Genomic DNA, 20,177 nt, shown 5'->3' on the forward strand with positions numbered 1-20,177 from the left:
ATCAGAGCTTGATACCTGAGAAGGCTTCTTCAGGAGTCATATTTTGTAATATCCGATGAGGACATCTATTTTGAACATACACTACTGTTCTAGAGGCTCCTGCCCATAGAAAAATCTGAAGGTCTTGGTCATGAATCATAGCTTTTGCAGCTTCAACTATAGATCTGTTCTTCCTTGCAGCAACCCCAGTTTTAATCATTAAATCTAAAATAATGTATGTTTAATCATTAAACCTGATAATGCATATGTGACTTATCGAAATAATGTATTTTGAAATAAGCCACACCTGGACCGACGATGGATTGGTCCAAGAGGGGCCAGTAGCTCAGTGGTAGAGCACTCCAGCAACGTATGGAAGATCCTAGGTTTGAGTCCTAGCTGGTCCATGTCTCAACAGAATATATATATAGTCCTATATTATATTACATAACCTATATTAAACAGTCATAAGCAAAGACGCAATATGAATCAGCAATGAACTGATTAGAAATAACATGCACTATGCTATATTAAATAATCATAACAGAAATATGTTCAGTCAATAGTATGCAGATATTAATAGTATTCATTATGCCATATATGGGTAACTCATACCACCACCACAGTATAGAATCGGACTGCTGTAATCTCTTCTAAATGCCAAAGTCTGATCTTATTCGATATAATATTATATCATTAGATTGCATTCATATTATTCTGATGTGAGTAGTTATATAGAATTACTTCATGTCGAACACTACAAGAATTACCATTCCATACCAAATTTCTGTTGTAACGCTCAGTCACTGTATGCTCATTTAAATCAGAACTGTTCTTCTTCGATCCTATTCCCTGCCTTTTTTGGGCTGATGTATCTTAATTTCTTCTTATATCTTCTCAAGGGGGGCGACTTGATTGAAAGGATATGTACCTTTGAAGAGGATGACAACACTTAATTTATATGCACCTTTTCATATCAAACTTGGGCTCTCAAATGCAAAGGGGTCAACCCCTTATTTAAATTATTTATTTAAATTATTTATTTGCAAATTAAGTTGTCCAAATAATGATACTAATACTTAGAAGGTCGGCCCTTATTTAATTAAGTTTGCCTCCTTAAGTATTTATTTCGGGCAATCACAACTAGGTCGGCCCTTCATTATTTTGACCATTTTATTCCTTGTTCACAAAGGTCGGCCAGCTTTATTTTTATCAAACCTAAGTGATACACATAAGGGAGTCGGCCAGATATGAAAAAATTGTGATGTCTTATAAATAATACAATTTTCTTAATCAGATTTTAAGAAGGTATCATGGCGGGGGCATGACAGTAACTTTATTGAATCCACAGGCCAGCATCCATGAGTTTGATACATCTCTACAGAAACCCTATATATGTTGTAGTCATTGGCCATCCTTAGGCCATACCATACACCATATACCTTCACATAATTATTCACAAAGGGTCCCCAGTCCAGAGATAAACAAGAATACAGAAATGCCATCACAATCTGAACATGCTCTTCCCATCTGTATACATCCATATCAAACGCACTTTATGCCAATGCTTGAGGGCATGAGAGGAACCCTTTTGGATGCACGAAACTAAAAATCACTAACACAAACAATACAAGGATAAAAAAGACAAAATCTGAAACAAACCACACGGACAGAAAACAAACAGGAAAACACCCATTCCACTAACAAAATAAATCTAAAATGTTAATTTTAATTTTCCATCGAGTTGTCAGACATAGAATAGGTCTGTCGTATATGAAATGCATTTTGGACTAATAATACAATTTTGCCTAAATCAAAAAATCAACCTTGAATTTACAGAAGTGAATCTTTTCAATTTTAATGAATCCCTTCCCCAAAAGAAATACATAGTAATCAAGACAAAAGAAATTACAAGCAGATTTGACAAACGAGACAGCTGGGAGTGAAAACTAAGAAATGTAACAAAATCTGCTAAGAATTGATAATCACTTGTCATGACTAATTTATTTAACCAACACACAAAACTCAAATTTATTTGATTTAACACTGAAAAAATGCATCATACTCAAGTAAACGACAATTTCTTAAAGCTGGTTACAGAGGAACTATAGAATCCATCAAACATTTGCCAAATATTTGAACTTCAAGGACGTATTTAACACCAACACTATGCTGGAAAAAAATAAAAATTCCAATGCAAATCTGAAGATATATCATACTTCTTATAGTGAGGGGCATCACGATCCAGTCGGGCCAAGGTCCCTGCCAAAATGGAAACCTGCAGATTCATCATAACTCTTCAGTCATCACATGATCTCATTAAAAATGCATGCAGCAAAATATACCCAAACAATCAATTGCATCTCTCTGCAAAAACAATCCTCACTGACAAGTAGAAACATGCAAACAAACACAACATGATCCAAATAAAAATAACTTTCTAGTTATGCTGATTGACGAAGAAGTCTTAGAGACTATATGCAATGTGCCTAAACCTTGTATAGTATTTCAGGCTTTAATAAATTATATAAATAATAATGATTATACATTTTGGAAAAATTAAAATTATATAAATAATAATGATTATACATTTTGGAAAAATTAAAATTATATAATACAAAACAGAAACCCAAGTTTGCTGTTAGTGATTGCCCTATCCCAATTGGTTTCGACTTTGTAGTTTACAGCATAGAAAAGCGACCTGCATCACATTAAATTTGAAACATATACATTGAAATATAGGTAAAAAAGGAACCTAAATTGTTGGCAATGTGATGCACGCGGGAGAGAAGCATTAGGTGCTAGCTGTTTGCAGATAGCGAAAAATCGTATTTGGTTTTGCAGTGAAACTAAAAATAACTCTCCTTGTTTGTGTCTGTCGCAGCATAAAAAAGAGGAAAATCATTGAATGGGTTCTTGAAATGCTTCATTTTGGGGGTTTTTTTCTTTTAAAAAATCAACCTATGCCTGGAATTGGTGTAGAAACAGTCTGGAAATGCCACATCATTGATACAATTACACGGGTATGGGAAGCTTTTGGCAGAATCGGGTGAAAAAAACCAAAACTTGGATGATTACAAAAGCATTTCACTCTTAATTTCAGTTCCAGGATGTTTTGTACCCTAAATCTACAAGCATGTATGCTAATTCGGCAAGGTAGATTTTTATATGGTTTTTGTATGGGCACACCTATAATGTATTGTACCTAGACCCAACAAAAAATATTGCATACCGTTGTGCTATACACATACCCCATACTTGATTCCAATTTGACAACTTAGGTAAAAGACTATTCGAAAGAAGAAATTTCATTTGAGAGATTTTGGGAAACATGAGCTTCAAAATGGCACACATGTTTAATGCTTTGTCATGATTTGAAGATTATGAGAAGACTTCATAAAGTTGGCATCAGAGTTTCTTTCATGTTCTGTGAAGATTTCTTCTACCAAAGACCTTTTGGGTTTAGTTAGGCACATTACATAGAAGGAACCAAACCCTCATCAGCTTCCTCTTCTCTTGTGATATTGGCACAATATTTTTTAAATCCGTGGATGCATCAAATATGCAGCTACATTGTTTGAGATGTTTGACCTAGTGATCAAAGATCTAGAGCCGCCAAATGTGGTTCAATTTATTACAAACAATGTTGTTGTTTGTGTTGCTGCTCGAAGTCTCTTGATGAATAAATGCCCCTATATATTTTTTACCCCATGTGCAGCACATTGCCCTAATCTAACCCTAGAGGGCATTTGAAAGCTTAAATGGGCTAAGAAGGTATTGCAAAAGACTTGCACAATTACCAAATTCATCTATAATCGCACGAGGATTTTGTGTATAATGTGCTCTTTCACAAAAGGCAAAGAGCTAGTTCAATGAGGGGTGACAAAATTTGCAACACACTTCCTTGCAATATAGACTCTTTGCCAACAAAAAATGAATTTGATACAAATGTTTGTTTCAAATGAGTGAACAGAATCTGGCTTCACAAATCGAACAAATGACATAGCAAAGGCAAAGTACATTTATTCTTCTAGTTTTTGGGATGCAATTAAACAAGTTGTGATACTTTTAAAGCCTCTGGTAAAAGTCTAGATGCTAGTGAATGGGGACAAATCCCCCATAGGCTATTTGTGTATGAGGCCATGGATAGAATCAAGGAGGAAATCGGTAATATGATAAAAAATAATAGTGACAAGTATATCCCATTATGGGACATAATTGATAAAAAATGAGATCAACAAATGCACTCTCCTCTCCATGTTGCTGCTAGATACTATCTAAATCAGACATTGTTTTATAGCTCTTCATTCAAAGATGATAATGTTAAGGAAAACAAGACTTGTTCATATTCAAGGAGAAAATGTTTCTTACGTCAAAAAAATTGTAGGCAGCTATGGCAAAGTTGCCAACATACAAGCAAGCAAGGGATTTTCTCAGCAAAGGCTATCGTGGAAGGAAAGAAGACCTTCAAACCAGGTAGACTATAAACTTTTGATAGTCTGTCTATTTTGTGAGCATGTACATTAAAGGTGTTAAAATTTTAAGATTTTCTTACATGATATAATCTCCAAATAATTTGTTTTTCATAACAATGGTGGGATTTTTTTGGTCATGAAACCAAAAATATTAGCTGGATGGCAAGATGCATTTTCAGCCAGCCATGCTGTTCATTCATTCATGAGCCTCAATGGAGTAATTTCGAATGCATACATTCCAAAAAACACAACATCAAATGAATGACTTGGTATTTTTTCACCACAGCCTCCATTTGAAGTTAAAGAAAACTCAGGGTTAGACTTTTAATATACTATCATAGTGAATATTGTATTCATTATGTTTTTCCCTTGAAGACCGAGACTAATTTCTATATAGACAAAACCAGGTACTATTAACTCATTGAGGATGATGAGCCAATTGACCTTGATGAGATTAATCTGAAGTCTGAAATTTGAATGGATTGCAAGTGATGCTGACTTCCTTGACCCTAAGGATTTTGAGATCCTCCAGGCCAAAATGGATAGTGACAAGGTTAAATGGCAATGACTAAGGAGAGGCCCTAACCCAAGAGCTTCACCATTAGGACATGCAGCCTGCTAGCATAGCTCTATTTGTAGTAGCAAGAGTCATTATCTACGTTTGATTTTTTGGAACTTTTTACAATCTATATTGTAATTGAAATTTTGTGAACTGACAGCATCTAATTAAAGAAGCATGCTTTGTGCAAAGCAATGTAATCAATGGTATGAATATAAACAACAAAAATTTATTTTCTACAATTCATGGGTTAAACTCTCTATTTTACTTGCTCTCTATATCTATATGCATAGTTGTATGTTGGACAGCAATTGCTCTTAAACACTTGTGAGTAATTACTCATCGACCAAATCTAACGTCTCCCATGCCCATGCAACATTCAAGCTCCAAAAGCACAGGGACTCTCATATACATCACTTTAAGGTTTAGGGCACATTTTTATGGCCAACTATAATACAAAATGATTGGAAAATGACATTAACCACTACAATCAGCCCAAAAACTTCCCAATATTGCCTCAAAGTACCTGGACTCACCCAAGTGCACATAGGAACAATTCAACACAAATTCATCTCCAAAAAGCTTTACCCTAGCTAAATAATTTTAATGAATCTTCCTTGGAAATGGTAACATATTCTTTTCCTAGATGACACTAACAACAGACCAAGCTGCGCCATTAGTGAGTGAAATGTCTAAATAGGATTAGAAGCTAGGTCCCATTCAATTCGAGGCCACTAACAATGCCACTGAAGAAAATCAAAAACAATATGGCAAGCAACCCACATTCTTTTAAATGGCATTGAATCAAAAAGCTTGAATGACTTAGCACTACCCACTATGTTACAAAACTAGATGAGTCTCTCAATTCCTTCATCATGTGGAGTATGTCCTAGATCCATAGACAAGCAAGAATCTGCTGCAATTATTTCCCTCTCCATTTTCCAGCAAGTATAGTCCCTCTCACTATCCATTTTCCAGTAAGTACATCCCCATGACCTCTTATCTCAAGCATTCCCCTTGATCCTTTGGCATTAAGGAGATATCCTAAGCCAACAAAGAAATACCTTTAGCCCCACTTCACTGGCCCCAAAGAAGGATTTTCGGCAGCACTTCCAATTGTATGGGCCAACCATTAAGGAAAAAGGCAAGAGGAATAGTAGATGTCACAATAACTATGACATTCTTAGCAAGATGGACATCCTAAGAAATTCAAACTAAAATCATCTTTTTAACTCTATCCATAATCCACATACATTGATCAGATATAGAAAGTTGAGTATCATCAAAGATCCCCATGTACCAAAGGATTCCCCCTAACCTTATAAGCTTCAATCTTTGATTCAACCTATCAATGGTTCCTCTTGACCAGTAAGAAAAACTTCTGTATTTTCCTTGCCAACCACTGCCTGCACCTCTACAAAAGCGTCTAAGCATATAAGAGTTCCCTCTACAAATCATTGATTTGGTTCCAATGTGAAGGGCAAATCACCCACAAAATAAACACCAAGCGATTGGGTACTCCTGAATAAAGAGATTCCCTAAGTTACCATTGCAATTTGGATGATTCTAGTGGGCAATCAAGAGCATCTACTGCAATTACAAAGAAAAATGGTGCAAAGGACAAGCTACCAAATAGATATTTGTCAATGAATAGAGCACAAAAGAACATCATTCACACTAACCCTTGGAAAGGACCTTGTGAAAAGGGATTCCTTTCCCTTGAATTATGAAAAAAGTAGCCAGACACAAAAGTTTTACATATTCGAAATGAATTTCCTTTCAATTTCATCAGGTTATTAGGGACTGTTTCCAAAAATAGAGCCTTCAAGCAAGACTCACAAGCCCACTTAATACCTCCTGAGCTGTTGTAATATCATCAAGAATGATTTCCCTTCAATAAAACCGATTTACTACTTTAAGACTAGTCAAGCCGCGAGCAATTTAATCCTTATAGAATGCTTTTGCTAGAATCTTATAGGCGACATTGAAGAAGGTAAAAAATGGCACAAACCTTTAACCAACTCCATTCTGACACCTTCAAAAATAAGCTCATTTATTAATTTGCTGACCAACTCCTCCAATTTTCCACCTCTGCTAGATTCTTGGCCCATTTGTAACCATCGTGGGCTAATTAATTACAAACCACATCTTCTGATAGAACACCAGAAGACTGTCCAGGATTGTGGGCTTCCCATATGTTCATTCATAGCTGCCTTTTGACCAGCTTGATGGAAGCATCAAACAGGGATCCAAACCCAGCAAAAGTCTTTTAGAAACCATCATGAAAGATATGACAAACTTGAATCTTAACCTTTGGAAGATTTTCCATTAGTATCCTAATGTATAAGTAGAAATTGGAAGACACATCCCATTTATCCATTCAGTGCATGCACCTTCCAATTCTAGCCCCTCTTTCCTTATACTCCTCAAACCTTCTGAGCTGTGAATCAATTTTTATTTAATTTATTGAAAAGGTCCATTTCCCTTAGTCTAGCTTGCTGAAGTTGCGATTGCAACTAATTTTCTTGTCCTTTTCTAGTTCAAGCAATCATCTTACCATGTCCTATAAGAAACTTTGCAATATGTTGTATGTCAGCCTCCCACTGGAGAATCCAACCAAGTGGAATGGACATCAAATGCCAAATTCTTTATATGGCTTTCCAACCCTCTTCTAATTGAAGAAGAGACACATTAAATTGGAACTCACGTTAAGACCAGCTTACCACAGTACTTCTATTTGAACAAATCAGCTCAATGACAGGAACTTGGACTGGGTCGACCCAGCTAAGTATTTTTCAAGAAGACAAACTCAAAACACACGAAGCTTGGGTCACAACTCAAAAAAACATCCAAATTGATGTAAAGAAAAACAACTGACAGGGAAAACCTGTCCAAAGGGCCAAAACAGAGACCTGAAAATCGCATTGAGCAGAAAACCATGAGTACAGAAGAAATTGTGTTTCCCAAAAAGTCTACAGATTTTTTCCAAGGAAAAAAAGAGGGATTCCAGGAAGCTATGAAGGTAAAATTCTGGCACCCAAACTGCACAATTTTTCAAAGCAAAGCCACACAAAAGACATACAGAACTGTCCAGACCAGAGAAACGAGACTCGCCCGAAATCACCCAAACTCGGCGAGTCCGAGTCCGAGTCAGGCCAAACGAGTCCCAAGGGCTCGGACTCGGACTCGGCCGAGTCTGGAGAGTAAACTCGCCAGACTCGCCGAGTTGGCGATTTTGGCTCAAAATCGCCAAACTCGGCGAGTCCTGAGCCCCAGACTCGGCTACTGGCTGGGTTAATAAAATGACCAAAAAAAAAACATTTTAAAAAGTTTTTTTGGAAGGGCGAAATTTGACATTTTGGTCTCTCCGTCAGGATTATTTTATGGAATATAACATTTAAGTATAAGTGACATTTCCTTATATCTTTAAGTTATATTCCATATATACTGTCAGGATGTTTGAGAGTGGTTTCGGGCCTCCAGGAGTTATATTGCAAAATCTAGTTTTTGGAGGATTCTTCAGTTTTCCAGACTTAGTCAAATTTCAGGATCAGGACATTCCAGACTTAGCCAAATTTCAGGGCATTTGAAGATCAGGATGACATTCCAGACTTTATCACTCACCAACTTGACCTAGCTTGGCCCTTCAAGAATGATACTCACTCACCAAGCAAGACCCAATTAGCAACAAGAGCAAAACCAGGCCCTAAGGAAGACTCTCAAAGAAACCCTAATTCAGACTTGTAATAAGTTTTTTTGGCCTCGCGGGGCGCTGCCCCTCGACCTCGCCCTGTATCGCGACAGGGAGTGCGCACCCACCTTGGGGGCGCTGCCCCCAAACCCCCGTCGAAAAATATGGGGGAAACTGCGTCGATAGAAGTAGAGAAAATTTAACCTCCAAGTCTGACATTGATTGGATCGACCAGGTAGATATAGAGGTTGAGACTGTAGCCATGGCAGAGGAGGAGCGGAGAGCACGAGCACAGACGGGAGATTCAGAGGCAAATAGTGACACGGATGTTCCTGATGTTGGTGAGCATGGCATGGTATCACGGGGAGCGGCTATGGCAGTCGAATCATCCAGGACCTACCTTAGACGCCTTCGCAGGGGGTTGGGGCCGGAGAGTGCAAGCTCCTCTGAGCCATAGACTTGTAGTTGTATTTACCTTTGGTATTTGTATGAAACATTTGATGATGATCATATGATGACATGGATTTTTTATTCCATGAGTTTTGTAATATTGTATACATTTGACAATATTTATATATCTATGTTTGTTATTTTCTTCAGCTACAATTTGCATTTATGCTTATGTGATTGATGTATACTTGTGTATGTAATCAAATGAGCCGAGTTTGATGATGTTATTGTGTCTTTAAGGTGTATTCAATAAAGGGTGTCTGAAACAAGTTTTAAATATTTAAAAATCTCTAAATTTCTTGAGTTTTTCACTATCCCGAGTCCAGCCGAGTCTGGAGCCGAGTCTGACGCCGAGTCCCGAGTCCGAGTCCGAGCCGAGTCCGAGTCCCATTTCTTTGGTCCAGACCCAATGCTTTTCAGAATTTCCTAAAATCATTTAATTTCTACTGAAAACCTTTGGATGTCCACAAATTTCAAATTTATCCTGGAATAATGTCTTTGATATCTGTGGTTTTGTCCTTTGAAGAGTGCTCCATATTGGACCTGGAAAATGCACAAGAAATAGAAGCTTTTACACTAAATCGAACTCAGGCGCAGAGACAGGTTCAAAAACAGAAAATGACAGGAAAATGCAGATGGACAGGACCACAATTGCAATAGCAAGCTGGTTGGGACCGCAACAGCAGTAGCATCGACCAACAGTGAGCACTTCAAATTCAGAATCTGAACCATACATTTTCCATTTGAGGTTCTTGTGTGTGCAAGAACTCTTCTATGGCCCAGGAACCCTGCTGTTCACAGAAATCTATAAAAGGGGATCATAACTTCAATTGAAGGCATGTATTTGAGATTGAGAAGAGAGGAGAAATTAGAGAGAGTTTTGTTGTTAATAAAAAGAAGATAAATATAAGTAAACGGCAGAATTGAAGTCCCACTTCTTCTAATAATATTACCAAGACAATAAAGAGGTTATGAAGACCATTGCCACCATGAAAGCTGGTTTTCCTCCACATTGGAGGTTTCCAGGAAAAAAAATCTGAGTTATTGTGTGAATTGTTACACATTTCATTTCAGTTTTCACAATATTGAATATTCTTTTCTCTTAAAATGTAAACTTTGTTTGCATTCGCCAGTACAAGTATTTTGAATAAATCATGATTCTTAAATTCTAATGAAAGAGTTGAAGGATCAAAGTGCAGACACCACTAATTAGTGTTTTCCTGCATAAACATAAAAGCCCTGAAAAGGCATCCTCAAAATCCTACAGAATAATGTCAAGAAATTCTTTTAAAACAAAGACAAAAATTATGTGATAATTTGAAGCAATTTTTTAAAATCCCTTTACAATTCCTGTTTCTTGTTTCAGGAGGGTATGAATTGAATGGGGGTTTATAGAAATCTAAAGGTTTCAGGGATGGGATCAAAAAATTGTGCCCTACCCATGTGCAACTCACCTACTTCAAAGGCATGCAGAGATGTAAACAACCATTACAGATTCCATTCTTAATTAATACCCACCCATAACACATTCATCACAATAAAAAATCTACTTGTATTTTCATATACTTGTATTTTTTTCTGATACTTTATAATAATCAACTTGGACAGCCATTCAGATAAAATGTTAACATATGAGGAGCCAGTGGCCTTCAAAAATATTGGAGAATGAAAGAAAACTTCATAACTCTTTGTGGTGTTATTTTATTTTTCAGGCAACCTTGAAAAATGCACTGATCAAAGTCACCCATACAACACAGGAAATTTTGCAAGCACAATCAGTAAAAACTCATGTAACAGAGTGGTTACCTTTTCACCACTGTCATTACCCACTACCCGGATCTCCAATCCAACAGAAGCAGCTTCTGGTGCAAGAGGGATTTCTTCACATTTCATAAACTGAAGAGCTCCAGGATCAAAACGGAAAAATCCAAAATCATGGACCTGTACATACAATGCAAACAAAATGTTATAAAATGAAAGGCCATTCAGTTTATGATGTCTGTATGAATTTAATTATTAATATATGAATCTCATTTTTATGCGAAACGTGCACTAACAAGGTATATACAGCAAGAAATCCACTCATTGTCATGGAATCCCATCATAATTACAGGATTCCCTGCTTAACATGACCTATGGGCAATTAACCAAACAATACATGAAGAACAATTTGAATGGAACACAACTTATACTCATATAAACATGGACAGACTATATGATTGATGATCACCTTCCACCTAATTAAATATCTTTTCTTTCGATTCTCCAAAAATTTGAACATGGGAAAGGAGTTTGTCAATGAGCACTCAAAATTTCTGGCCGCCTTGGAATGGTTTACTTTTTCTTACATGAAGCAGCTCTAGCCAAAAGCTAACCAATACTTACAGCAGCACATTCAAGTCTTAAATAAGAGGAAAACTACAGATTAAAAAGTAAAATAAATGGAAAACATAAGTTACATGTCTTGACAAGGCTTTGAGAACAGTGCCAAAATAAAATGACAACAGTTAAGCATGACAAGGCACAGCCTACTCATTGTGAGTATTCAGTGAATCCATATACCTAAACCAACAGGACTTAGCTAAAGTTTTCACAACTCCTGCACATAACATGCATTGATAAGATGGATGAAATTGGAAAATCCGCTAAAATGTCATAAGAATTTTCACCAATGACCCCCAATTAAGACAAGCATACAACATGATTCTAAAGATGGTTCCATATGCAGTTTTTAGCTGTTAAAACTACAACACTCATACTACAATCTAACCACAAATATGATTCAAAAAAATGTCTATATAAATATTTAATTTATGATCAATCACTGTTACGTGGACAAATAATCATCATAAATACTAATGTCGAGTAAAAGCAAGCTCTTATAACAACACAATAGCATAGACCTAACCTTCTTTGTTTCAAGTTAAGCTCTCCAGACATGCAAGAAAGTGCCAAACAATCAATGCCAAATATAATGGATAACTACTAGACCACAACTCACTATATTCACTTGTTACCACCAGTATCTAACAGACCCATTCAAACAGCTGTTGCAAAAATCTAACAACGGAAGAAATAATACAGTAGAATTGAAAACAAAGATTACTTACAGGATCACGGTAAAGAGCATATACTGGAATCTCCTCGCGATTAAGGAACATTGCCTCAGCTACAACAGGTCCTGAGAAAAAAAAACATTTAAGTTGTTTGTTGATACTTGTTCATTTACATAAATATTAAAAGTACACCAAAGTGGCGTTTATGAGCAAGTTGAGAAGAGACTATTTCAATCATTCAAAATATTTTGATGGAACCAAACATATAGTCATTATAGATAATAATATTGACCTTTAAGCTAGCATCTTATAATATGCAGAATTTTGAATCACTAGAATACATTCATTGACAATTTTTTATGTAATAATTGATCTACAAATAGCCTAATCTGATAGATTTTTAAGAGGCAAATATGATTCATCAAAGATGAAAACATCTCCCAATTATACTGTCTAATTTTCTTACATGGTTTTACGGTTTTCCCTAGTACATTATTTCCAGTATAATTTGGTTAATCCCAAAGTTGCTAGGCTTCAAGCGAATTGATCTTGGTGCATCGAGTAAACCCAATTCATTGGAACCAATTACTTACCGACTTGCTCTATGCATGGGATAACTATTTATAAAGGCCCAAACTCAAAGCCTTACCAGCTTAAAAAGACAAATGTATTACCAACCTGTGTATTCTTAGAAAATTGTTTATTGGGACCCAATAAGTTAGCAACTTGTGTTATCCTTGAGATATGTGATTAGGTCAAACTGATCTACTCCAGGGTTGATAAACTCTCCCTATGGCTTCACATATTGGTGTAAAAACATACAAGGTTTGTATTCAATTCTAGTCTATTATTTGGGTAGTGATTCATAGTCACCGAATCTTTGTTCTGATCTTTTGTTTTTTAGCCTTTTGTGGAGATTCACAATAGATCATGGAACCTAACACTCAATTCTGACATGATCACAGTAATAGACCAAGTAGACGAGACTCCCAACAACTCAGAGCACTCCCAAGGTTAATTCTACATTGCAAAGGTAATTATTTGGGTAGTGATTCATAGTCACCAAATCTTTGTTCTGATCTTTTGTTTTTTAGTCATTTGTGGAGGTTCGCAATAGATAATGGAAACTAAGACTCAATTCTGACATGATCACAATAACAGATCAAGTAGATGAGACTCCCAACAACTCAGTGCACTCCCAAGGTTAATTTCATACTGCAAAGGTTATGTGGGAAGTTTCATCACTTGACTCATAGCAAACCAAATATTAATTTTGCTGCCAGCTAGAAGTCCTGAGTCAAGGAAGATCCAAAGGAAAGTCAATAGCAAGTGAGAACATAGTTTCTGAAGTATATCACGGGTATCCATGAGCTTGGTATTAAGTAATCTTAATGCCATTTTGGTTGGATAATCTGAATCTAATTGGACAAAAAATTGTGATGGATGAGCTTGTATTCTTCAGTGGAAGCCTCCTCTGATATATTGTACCAGTCAAGAATGCTATCCAGATTGTTCAGACTCACGCCAATATCAAACTCACTGAGGTCCATTGGCACTATATAAAGAACTAACCTAGGATTTGGTCAGAACTCTTCAATATCATCAAACAGAAAGAAACCAGACTCATGACAAAAGGTTTAAATCATGGTAACCAATTCTTTTTACAAATACCGTCAACCACTTTAAATTGCAGCACTTCCATTTCATTCGTGCAACTTAACTTTAACAAGTTATCAAGAGAATTACTCAACTGCATATTAGACAAGCAATGGCTCTAATCCTTTCCCTGATGATGGATGCTATAGTGTGACCCAAATCAGTGGAAGTTAAGACTATTATGCAGTTGATAAAGAAGAACCTTGCCAATTGACTCACCAGGAACAAGACACTCTTAAATATAAGATAAAATGTGGCTAACATATCTGCACGACTAGAGAACAAAGAAAGTACCTCTTACTCATCTTAACACCAAATATAGAGAAAAGGGACCTATTTTTTTCTAATTTCAACAAGATAACCAAACTTGCCTCAATTGTTAACAAAGTACAATTCTAATGGCATATGCCTGCAAGAATTGAATTCTATAAAGATATCTCTTGCTCAGCTAAACGCTAGAAATAAAGAAAAGGGGAACTCTTTTTTGACCTTAGCTTTAGCAAGCTAGACTAACTGACCTAAATTGCATATAAATTTTATAAGTAAAACGCCTCTGGCGTATGACTGTGAGACTATAACCATGAAGGTACTTCTTGCACAGCATAACTCCAGAAACAAATGAAAAAGACATAATTTATTTCCAGGAGTACAATCAAAGGTAGAAGACAATTCACAATTCAACTATGTTTAGGTTGTAGCTTAGTTAGCAAATATTTGCTGAAACTGAAAATTTTTACACAAAATGGAAAAAGGTTGAAACTTATATGTGAACCTCTTTATACAAAATCGAAGAGGGCTGGTGTGAAATTGGACATTTTTAAACAAAAGGGGAGAATAATGATGCAAAGTTGAACATATTTACGTAAAATGAAAAAACAATTGATGTCAAATTGAAAATCTCTACACCAGAAGTGAAACAGGTTGATATAAAATTGAATACAATTAGAAAGATGCTTCAATAAAAAATGCATGAAACAAAAGAATTGAATCAAGGCTTCAGGCCACTCTTTGTGATCCATCATGAGGACAAAGACATTGCATAGACAAAAGAAATTTATCAAGGCTTTGGAATATAAGTAAAATAATTGTGTCAATAAACTTGAGTAAGCAAAACAATCATATCAATAATTCAAGTCACTCGTTGATGATAGGCCACTCTTTATATGATTCATCTGTTCATGCAATTTTTCCTTGAGCTTCAAGAAAAATCGAGCAAACAAAAGAATTGTACTGAGCTCCTCCTCTGCATGCTTAACGGGCCATATTCACAACAAAAAATTATCTAAAGTTTAATTGAGGTTCCAGGTTGAATAAGCAAAAGAATTGTAACGAGGAAATTGTGCAAGCAAATATATCTTATCGAAGTTTTGGGCAATTCTTTGAAAGAATTGTATTGGCAGATCACTCTTAATGGTCTATCATCAGAATGAAAAAATCAAGTAATTACATATAGTCGTATCGAGCTTTCAAATTGCATTAGCAAAAAGAATGATATAAGGTTTTCAATTACATATCGTGCAAGCAAGATAATTGTATCCTAATTTCAGATTGCTCAAGCAAAAGAATTGTATTAAGAAATTGTTCAGGCAAAAATATAGAATTGAGATTTTGTATTCCATTAGCAATAGAATTGTAATGACAAAATTGTGCGATCAGATTTATTCTATTGAAGTTATGGATGGCAATCGCAAAAGAAATTGCATTGAAATTTCAGATGAATTATAACAAGCAAATTGTGAAAGCAAGAGCATGCTTTAGATATTTTCGGATTGCACAAAGAAAAGAATTGTCCGAAGTAAATTCCGAAGCAAAAGAATCGTAAGTTTTCCGTGCAGTACTCTAAGACGATGCGACAAAAAGAGTGGCCCGGAACCTCAATACAATTCTTTAGTTTACACATTTTTCCCGAAGATTGTTTCTTATAGAAACTAACGATCACAAAAGCTTCATCTCATGAATACTATGGAATGCAAAAGCTTGAAGTCCATATCCAACCCTTTTTACAGATTATGAAGTAAAGGCTGATATGAACTTACCGGGCTTGACTACATGACGGTTAGTGAGGATAACTCCGCGGACTTTATCGACAATGAAGCCAGTGGCGAAGCTGACACCGGCAGACTCTGTATCAAATGCCCTGGTGGCTGTTGTCCTGAGCACCACCACAGCAGGCACAACTGCGCTCAGCGCCTTCCGCCAATCCTCTGCAGTTGCCAGCCCCTGCGTAGCCACCGGCCCGTCGATTTCCATGCTCAAATTCTTCTTCAAACCTTGCTGGTCCTCTAAAGGGCTCGCAAATTCAGACATTATTTTTCCACTTTCTCTCCGATCAAACCCTAAAACAATTCAGCGCAGAGTCAGTCTTCTACATAAAGTCTGCCACGGCCTAAAAGCTCTGGTAAACTAAATTCAAATCCTGGGAGGATTTAATGTGAAAAAACAGAAGAAAATGCCTCCCGGGAATGCTTAAAACCCCGCGGTTTTTCCCTTTCTCCAGAAAACTTCTCCTCAGAAAAAGAAAGGGAAAGATTACAAATAGAGGCACATGCGAAGTGGCCTTTGGTGCTCTGACAGCCTTTTTGCCCTGTTTTTAGTTTATTGCCACAAATAATTAACCGCACTGTTCAGAAGATTAAAATGTGTCGTCATGGTGTTTGAGCAGAATGTTGATTTTTATGTAACTCAGAGAGAGAATGTAAAAACAGCGATACAATTGGACAGTTTTTATTGAAGCGCCTTTCAACGTATAGAATGCTATGTCGTATTTAACGTGACATGATGGTAACCGTTAAACGTGAGGGGTTAAATTTTTATGCAAGCCGCCGCAAATTTTTCTCACGTTCCTGCTCACAACATCACGCATGAGGTCATTCTTTCCTTCTATTAAGGAAGAAAATATCATACAAAGTTTGTCTTTCTTTTATTTATTTTCCACTGTTCTATTTGGTACATGAATATTCTTCTTCTTCTTCGTGTACAAATCTTAAATTCTAGTGAGTTTTTTTCGAGTCCATTAATTTTATCAATGGGTGGGTTCACTATTCTAAGTTTTAACATTATAAGTTCTCTTCATTTTGTCAATAGGTGGGTTTACTATTCTAAATTTTAAGGCGTGGGTATGCTCCCCATGGTCTTGAGTTCGAGTCCCCGACTGTGTTAACTCTGTGTGTGTTGCTACCTTGTGAGTGGGTCGTACACACTGGGGGATTAGTCTCGCATCGGCGAGGACACCTCCAGATTCCACGATAGTGAATATAAAAAAAAATTTAAGATTATAAGGTCTCTTCATTTATTTCACACATTTGCATATTCATATTCATGTGGCCTTTGTAATCATGGAGGAGTGAAAATAGTATTTTTTTAATCATTTATTGTTATTTGAGATTAGTTTATAAGTGGTATGTTGAACCTAATCTACTATATTTTATATACATTTTTATGGATTGAGCATGATCCTAATCTTAGGTGCGAAGCAGGGAGGTGGAAAACATCCAAATAAGAATGGGTTGACAGGGTTTGTCTTCTTTGCACATTTGGGTCGATAGAAACAGAATGGCATTACATCATGGAGTGCTTGACTTATAAAGACATTCGGAGCAAATATACGGATATCATAAAAGGGGAGTCTCTAAACACTTTGTTTGAGGAGGAGAGAATTGTAAAGATAGCTTATTGTCTGGTCAAAATTCACAACAGAAGAAACATGATCAACAAGGATTAGGACCGCTTGTTGTTTGCTTCCTAGCTTTATTGGTTGGTAGTTCTTTTATGGTCATTGTTTTGTCATCAGTTCTAGGTCCCATGGATTGTTTGGTCTCATGGACATCAATAAAAATCTACATTCATTCTATCCATTTACCTCCTAAGTCAAATGTGTGAGAGTAGAAATGAGCCCAATTCTTTTAATCTCAAATTTAATTATGGACCCAAGCCTACCCCTTCCCAATTAATTCTTACCTCTTGACTTGAATGTGACACATTTAAAAATACACACTAGGATGTTGTATAAAAGGATAAATCTCAATTCACTATCCATCCATCAAAGAGCTCTTATTCAACTTATATTATAACATTAGAGAGCATCGTAACATTAATTGCATCATCAACGTCTACACTTAGCAGCAAAGTAGGGCATCTTGCATAGTTGTTTATTATCATTGATCCTCGTTAGAAAACTATTGAATTAGAAACTAGGGGTCACACCAATGAAGAAGATCCTTGTGTTTGTCGACACTATTTTATCAACAAATACAATTTCAAAAAACAATACAAGCGTATTCCAAGCATCTAAGAGGATTTAATTCATTTTTATATAGGGTTTATTTATATTAGCATGGTTCATTTCTGTAGAAATAGGGATCAATTTGTGAATATTGAAATTAATTCTACAAACATGGATTTGAAGGCAAAAAACTATTCATTCAATCACATGTCAAAGTTTACTAGTTTTAGATATAATCTTGTAGCATAGTTTTGGGTTATCATAGAGTGCTTGGGATGCAATGAGTATGATTGTTGGAAGATAAGTCTATACTAGCCAATAAAAGCTCTAGGAAGTGAGATAAATTTATCCTTAATAACATGCATGGATTATTTTATTATATTGTAATTTTCTTATTATGAATACATAAACAATGGTGCCTTTGTTTGTTGGGATTATCCTTAGAGGATATTTTATGGTAAATCTTGTGTTTGGTGTTTAATTTTTTGCTAAGAATTATTTAGGTTATATTTTATTATGCAAATATTCTTCTATTAAGAATTATATTCCCTCCTACATTAATATGGGATAATCATAAGAAAATTTAGAGAATGTGATAATCATAAGTTGTACTTTGGGAGGGATAATCATCCTTTTTCAAATTTCAAAATAGGAAGATAAACAAAATTTACTCAAATTTGTATACATGAAAATGTGTTCCATGATCAATATGTACAATCTCCATTTGTTTGGGCCTTCATTGCCAATGGAAGAGGAAGACCTATTATTGCCTTTGATTGAATATTTTTCAATATCCATAAAGATGTGTTTCATGATCAATATGGAAAATCTCTATTTGTTTAAGTATTCAATACTAGAGGAAGAGGAAGTTTTGTTGTTGACTCCAATTGTTGATTTAATGCTAAGAAGCAAAGAGAAGATAGGGTGATGTGGTGCTTGATAAGAAACACATAAGGATGAGGAAAGTACAAGAAACATGGTTCATCATGTTGAAGAGGTAGCTTTAAAACAAGGAAAAATGGTAGTTGAAGAAGGATGTGAAGAATAAATTTCTTCACTTGTTAAGTCTCTGATCTTTAAGGGACCAAAACCCTCCTTAATAGGATATGTGATCCAAAAATCAATTTGAGTAACATGACTCTAGGGTCAATCAGTGTCATTTTTAATCAAAAGGTTGTCTCTAGTCCTTAGATTATGAGCAAAAAGTATGAGACAATAGTTTTAAAGTCAATCAATTAGTCTTAAGTGCATAAGAAAACTTTGGTTCAAAACATATTAAGGAAGTAAATGGTCAGAGAAACACGAGTAAGAAACGAGTATAATTCAATTGGTGATGAAATCATTAGTTTTCATTAGGTAACAATTTTGTAGCCAATAATTTTTTTTTGTAAATATCGATAGTATTTAGGGGTAGTTTTCTATATTTGAGACAAAACATGGAATTTGAAGGTTTTTAAATTTTTAGTTCAAATTCTCAATGTCTAGACTTTATTTTGGCACCAAGAAAAGACAAGGAAAAGGGTTAAGAATTCTTAAATTGCATCATTCAAGGGTAGGTTATCAATACTAAGTTCCATATGTTTAAATTTTAATGATTGTAATGTTAGAGCATATTTAGTGGGGTCATCTCACAATAATGGTTCCCACTATCACCCGCGAAGGAAAAACGCGGATGGGGGGAAAAAAATTATGAGGGTGTTTGTTCGTACTATGGGTGTTCGAGCGAACTACACTTTGGGGTTCGAGCTAACCCCCTACTTCGATCGTATGGGTGACATCACAGAGGTTCACTTGAACCCCCTTTTTTTAATATTTTATGGGATTTGCTTGAACCCCCCTTCGAGCGAACCACTTCTTAACCATTTTTAACCCCTTTTAAACCGTTACAAAAATGAACCTAAGGGGATTCATTCAAACATCCTTCATTCATTTGAACCCCCTTTCTACGCTTCTCTCCTCCAAACTCTTTGACTTTCTGCAAAATTTTGGCCTTCAAACCTCTAGTTGGAGGCTCAAATGGAACAATCTTGACAACCTAAAATATAGGATGGTAGTCCTCAAAGCAATATTTCCAATGACTATAATTTTA

At 35.8% G+C, this 20,177-nt stretch overlaps 1 protein-coding gene across 2 annotated transcripts in view; it reads right to left on the reverse strand.

Annotated features, from left to right (window-relative positions):
• Positions 1 to 16,585, reverse strand: part of LOC131041880 (protease Do-like 7) — a 141,008-nt gene extending 124,423 nt beyond the window's left edge. For both annotated transcript variants that reach the window (XR_009105086.2, XM_057975107.2), the window contains exons 1-4: positions 15,903 to 16,585; positions 12,265 to 12,335; positions 10,961 to 11,095; positions 2,199 to 2,257 (exon numbers count right to left, since the gene is read on the reverse strand). Coding sequence is in view for 1 of the 2 variants with exons in the window: in XM_057975107.2 (XP_057831090.2) it covers positions 2,199 to 2,257; positions 10,961 to 11,095; positions 12,265 to 12,335; positions 15,903 to 16,173 (536 nt within the window). In the remaining variant the exon portion in view is untranslated. The remainder of the gene's footprint in view (positions 1 to 2,198; positions 2,258 to 10,960; positions 11,096 to 12,264; positions 12,336 to 15,902) is intronic.
• Positions 16,586 to 20,177: the final 3,592 nt, after the last annotated feature.

The sequence above is a fragment of the Cryptomeria japonica genome, chromosome 1, assembly GCF_030272615.1.
Source record: "Cryptomeria japonica chromosome 1, Sugi_1.0, whole genome shotgun sequence".
NCBI lineage: Eukaryota > Viridiplantae > Streptophyta > Pinopsida > Cupressales > Cupressaceae > Cryptomeria > Cryptomeria japonica.